This window comes from Orbicella franksi, chromosome 11, assembly GCF_964199315.1.
Source record: "Orbicella franksi chromosome 11, jaOrbFran1.1, whole genome shotgun sequence".
Classification (NCBI taxonomy): Eukaryota; Metazoa; Cnidaria; class Anthozoa; order Scleractinia; family Merulinidae; genus Orbicella; species Orbicella franksi.
Genome location: NC_138155.1, coordinates 2,813,603 through 2,819,098, shown reverse-complemented (window position 1 = coordinate 2,819,098; position 5,496 = coordinate 2,813,603). Strand labels below are relative to the sequence as shown.

Genomic DNA, 5,496 nt, shown 5'->3' with positions numbered 1-5,496 from the left:
TATAACCTCGTCATTTTTATTTAGTTCAGAGTTATTTCATGTGTTTTAACATTTTCATGATTAGTAACACTAGTGATGACGTCATGAGGCCACGCCCATTGTCATGTGACTAATACTGAATAAAACGCAAAGGCTCCCAGGCAAATTACTTTATCGAGATTGTTTTCATTGATTTAATGTTTTAATTTAAATCCTCATTACGCTATGCATAGATCTTGTTTCATTTCTAAAAGGTCAGATTTTGAGAGAATTTCAACATATTACGAAATTCGTAATTTTCTGAAAAAAGCGTAATTTTGAAAAAGGAATGCATAGCTATCTTTCCAACGTTGGCTTTGATCGAAATCCGTTGAAAAAGGCTGGATTTAATGAAAAACCGCGTTTCCTTTAGCATTTAAAGAAACCGGAAGTGCGGCCGATATATATTGGAAGTTACTCTATCAGCGCGTGCGCAATTTACACTACCAGCGCACTTCGGTAAGATCAAACAAAGCCACACGGAGTTAGTTTGTTTCTTTCTATTGCTCTTGTTTTTCTGTCTTTTTCTTATTTTGTCTCTGCTTGTACTTTTTTTACTTTGCATTTTCTGAAACACAAAGAAAAACATATAAAATATGAGCGAATTTGGAAGTTACTGAGTTGCTTGTATTTTCCGCGCTCAGACTGACGTAAGTAACCGGAAGTGAAATATTCATGCTGCAAAGTTTGAAGTTTAAAAACAGCTGGATAGCGAAAAAAACAGACCGATAAACAGACTTAAAACAATAACATTTAATTAATTAGCTAACAGAAAAATTTAGTCAGTTTTTTGCTTCGCAAGAAGATAAAACACCAAAGCTCAGTACATAAATTGGCATGATACGTTTTACGCTGAAAGAAATGTGAATATTCTGGTGCTCAACATTATATCTCTACGTAACAAAATTCTTAGTAAAAGAAAATCATTACTGAAATAACAACGAAAGGGAAACTAACCTTTTACTCAAGCGAAGAAGATAACATGATCTAACAAACTTAATCAGTTGAAGCCGTGAAGAAGCAAATTTGCGTTCGTAGTTTTCATGGAAGACATTTCGAGCCTTGTCAAGTCAAAACTATTAAAGTCCGACAATAATTGCCTACTTTAAGCGGTAACAAGTACAACTTCACCCCAGTGTGAATGGCTTTCATTAAAAATTGTTATCTTCATCCGAAGTCCAGGTTTTGGAGTCTGGTAAAATTGTTCAGCGTATATGCACACAGTTCCATCGAGGCTAGCTTGAAGAAGTCTCCGTGAAATTCCTCGCACAACTTACCCCCAAGGTTTGACGCTCACCGCGCTGGTACGCAATTTAAGCTTACAACAACTTCAACAAAACACCTTTTCCCTGCAGAAATGTCCTTGCTGAAGCTTCGAAGTAAACAAACTAGGCAAACAAACAATTTTTCAGCTCTTTTCTGAGGTGGATTTTTTTAGCAGCACTCGAAGAAGGCCCCTCGAAGAAGCTCTCAAACTTTCTCAAAGGTTTTCTCCAACTCGCGGGATGGCGTGTGCTAGGTTCCACGTGACTTTAGTCAGCCAATCGTGTTGCTGGTATGGGTTAACGTCCTTGGTGGGAAGATTCCCGCGGCAAGTCTGCTATTTGTGTGGCCTGCCGGAAGATGTTCACCAACGAGATTTGCCGAATGCTGTCACAAAGGAAATTTTCAAGACCTTTCAAGGCCAAGTAAGCGTTAATATTATAAGCAATATTCGGAGTTTGCCATCGGAAGATCATCGCTGAGTGATGGTCACGGGAATCCTGAGAGCAGAGAGGTAATCCTATCTATGGACGTCTAATTAAAATCATGCAGAAATTTCAAATCAAAGAAGCTACGCGCAAAAGTCAACGAAGATCTTATCTTCTACAAAACCACATAGCGCGTGAGCACCCGGCTAGTCGTCATGTCGCCATCAAAAGCTCCAGTTTGTCTGGACGCGATCGGCATGCTTTAGATAAAACATGCGTGGGATTTCGTCTTCATGGCTCGTTTTCGACATGCGGAACTGTAAGATTGAGTCGTAATAACTATTAAAACTTTAACTAGATATGGTTCACGATATGCCCTCAACCAATCAGAATGAAGCAATTTTCTCAGTCATATATAATTTATTTAATTCCAGCTGAGTACTTGTTTACACTCCTGTGTCAATTTGTTTAATTTAATTTATTCATCGACGACAAAATCGTTAGAATAAAATAATGTACTAAAATCACTTTGTTAAAAACTGAAAATTAAATAAAGAGCGGCTACAATTACACTAAAACAAACATTGCGGTAAGAAAATGGTCCTAACATTAAAAGGAAAGCCGCCAAAAGATGCGTCAAGAAATAAGAAATAATCTTGCTTATACGGCTATATTAAATTGCGTCTCCGTTATGCCTGTAGGTCTCCCGCGGATTTTACACTTGCCAGTGTATTCAACTTTATTGGTTTAAATTTTTGCTTAGCAACCCCACAGGTACAAAGTAGTGTAAAGTGCGTGGGAATTTCTTAGAAAATGTGAGTACGATGCTATTTAAAATCGCGCTATTACACTCCATCAGCTCACATACTTTGCGTCTTGCTGTTATGAAGGTTCGATTCACTTGGTAATCAAAGAGAATATTCCAATTTCAAGGGACGCGAGCTGTTCAGTCTTACACCGAACGTTATCTTCCATCGTTGGTGATATAGTGTTGCAGCATAAACTTTGGAAATTGGCCTTAACACTGGGACTGAACGATTGGTACTTGTTAAGATTAGCAGGGGAAGAAGGGAATAGTTCTACCTTCATTCCACGGATCAAGCCAGGTTTGCTAAATTTTGACACTGTTGGTTTGTTAAGTAACTGGACCTTTTGGGTTTGGCATTCAAATGAATTTTTCAAGCAGCTGCAATATCACTGATAACATAACAGTAAACAATGCTAGCGCCTGCGGAACAAGTCCAACAGGGCCGGAGATTTTCTCAGACGCCCACGAGGAGTTCGCTAAGTTCCTTTTTGGTTCTGCCATATACATGATCTTGTTGTCGTTTATCACTATTGTAGCCAACGCCTTGCTCCTGTTGGTCGTGATAGTCGATCCACTGAAGACTTTCAAGAACCCAACTTCGTATTTTCTCATTGGCCTGGCGATAAGCGATTTGTTAACCGCGCTCATCCACCTGCCTTTGACCTCCAGCTGCTTCATCTTCTTTTATCTCCGAAGTCCAGAACAGGGACTTATTTACTGCTATGAAATCTTTCTTGACTTGGGCCAAACTCAAGCAGCCATAACTATGACTATTTCATTTCTGATAGTGTTTGCGTTCACCGCTACACAGTTCGTTATCGTGTCCTCTCCACTGAAATATGCACGCATGGCGACTTCACGAAAAGTAGTAATTTGTGTTGTTAGTTTATACCTATACTGTACTTTGTTTTGGGTGTCCAAATATTGGGGATTACCCGTTGACGTGCTCAAAAAGATCGACGTTCTTCTACACAATTTTTTCATTCCCTATGCCACAATTGCCTGTTACGTTCTTTTACATTACACTTTCAAACGGAAAATGGCCGCTTCAAAAATGCTTTCGAGTGAGAGTCACATTCAGCGGGCACCGAAAGAAACCCAAGGCAATCGCGTCCACCAAAAGTTTGTGAAAATTAACTGTGTTTTGATTGCCATACTCGTCTTCTGTTCACAGCCTTCAGCTATATTTTGGTTGATTAGGAACTTCTGGCTCCCGGCTGAAGAAACAGTACAGTTGTCCACCGTTAATCTTTTCATTGATAATATTCTTTACCTGAAGTTCATGTTAGATCCATTTGTTTACGCTTGGCGTTTGCCAAAGTACAGGGAGGCCCTCAGGGTTATTTTCCCCGCACTAGAGAAGTGCAGGCGTAAGTCGAGATATGAAAGAAGATTAGAAGAGTCAATGACTAGCCGATCACTTGAAACAGTGATGACTTTGGATGTCAGAAAAATCGACAGTGAATAGAAAGACAATAAATTCAGCAGGGCTGGCGCAGTGGTGAGAGCGCTCGCCTCCCACCAATGTGGCCCGGGTTCGATTCTAGCTTGGTGCAATTTGTGGGTTGCGTTTGTTGTTGGTAAACGCCTCGTTCCAATTATTTTTCTCCGGTTTATCCAGTTTTCCTCCGTCCGCAAAAACCAACACTTTTAAAAATTCCAATTGGAAACAGTGGTCAAAGTGTATCTTGGTCAGGGGGATGCGCACTGCAAATTCATATATCCATCTGTTTATTATTTTCCGATTGATTGACTGATCCATCTATCGATTGATTTTATTTACGTGTAATTTTTTCATATGGCGACACACTTGTTGTTCGGCACCATGTTTGTTGCGTAAAGAGAAAAATATCCGTTTGGCAACACACAGCTGATCGAATGAATAGGTTTTAGGTCAAGAAATTATGTACTGAAAGTAATTCCAGAATAAATTCTTTTTCCACGGGTACATGTAGGATTGGTAATGTATGCATAAAAAAAGTTCAGTTTGCAGCAAAATCATACATATCAAAGAAATTGGCTGGTCAGATTTAAAAACGGTAAACTGTCTGTAAAGAAAGAAAATAAAGTGATGAAACTATTCATTACGCTTTAAGTGATTAACTAGTGACTGCCTAGGTGTAAAATAGCAATAATTATTAAAATAAGTCTATAATGAAACTATCTCCTAGTGGATGTTGTTATAAATGCTGCACTGCGAAGCTTTGATGATATATGTGAAAATAAAATAATTTTTATAACTTTTTAATAACTTTTTCACACCTCTTGGATTGATTACGAACTATACGTGCGATCAGTCATATAAAAAATATAGCTTATTCACTGAAGATGTGTACCAGGTCTAGGAAACAACATTTTGACATACTATATCAGATTCACATTCATACTTTTATCATTTGCGCTATTTACAAATCTTACATCGATTAAATTACAATAACGGCAAAGAAAATTTAGAAATGGAAAAAGAATCAGGTTGCTGTTGAAGGCGGGGGACAGGGGAATTCCAGCCCAATCCGAGTGTCTCATAAAAACAATCACTTGATGAAACATTTTGACAATTTGCGTCACCACGTTATTACAAAGTACGTAGACTAGGTGTCATCACAAAATGCTGCAACCCTTGCAAAAAATGTATTGTTGCTATCTCAGTAATACAAAATAACGCATGTTATAATAAAGTTTCCATATAACGCGCGCTTTAATTTGTTTGGCTGAAACAGTGTGCTTTATCAGAAAACAGACGCACGGTGACGCCACTTTTACTAGTTTGGAAGAAAAAAGTTTGGTTTGAAAATTCAGCCGAATGCCTGGGAAAATTAATGAATTCTTTTTCATAAAACAAATAAAGAAGCCTCGACTGTGCTCTGTCCTGTTGTAAAGCACTTAGGAAGCGGTAGAGCACTCAAGAAGTAGGGAAAAACACTTGACTGCGTCATGTGTTTCCCTCTACACTTCTTTCGTACTCTACCGCTTCCTGCG

At 38.6% G+C, this 5,496-nt stretch overlaps 1 protein-coding gene across 1 annotated transcript; it reads left to right on the top strand.

Annotated features, from left to right (window-relative positions):
• Positions 1-2,207: 2,207 nt before the first annotated feature.
• LOC145502293 (uncharacterized) lies at positions 2,208-4,607 on the top strand. The gene has a single exon (XM_081481548.1). It carries the CDS (start codon positions 2,879-2,881, stop codon positions 3,983-3,985), a length of 1,107 nt encoding a protein of 368 aa, XP_081337674.1. The 5' UTR covers positions 2,208-2,878; the 3' UTR covers positions 3,986-4,607.
• The last annotated feature ends 889 nt before the right edge of the window (positions 4,608-5,496 follow it).

Excerpts from the sequence above, each read along its gene's own strand:
- LOC145502293 (XM_081481548.1), top strand. The coding sequence starts at position 2,879 with ATGAATTTTTCAAGCAGCTGCAATATCACTGATAACATAACAGTAAAC.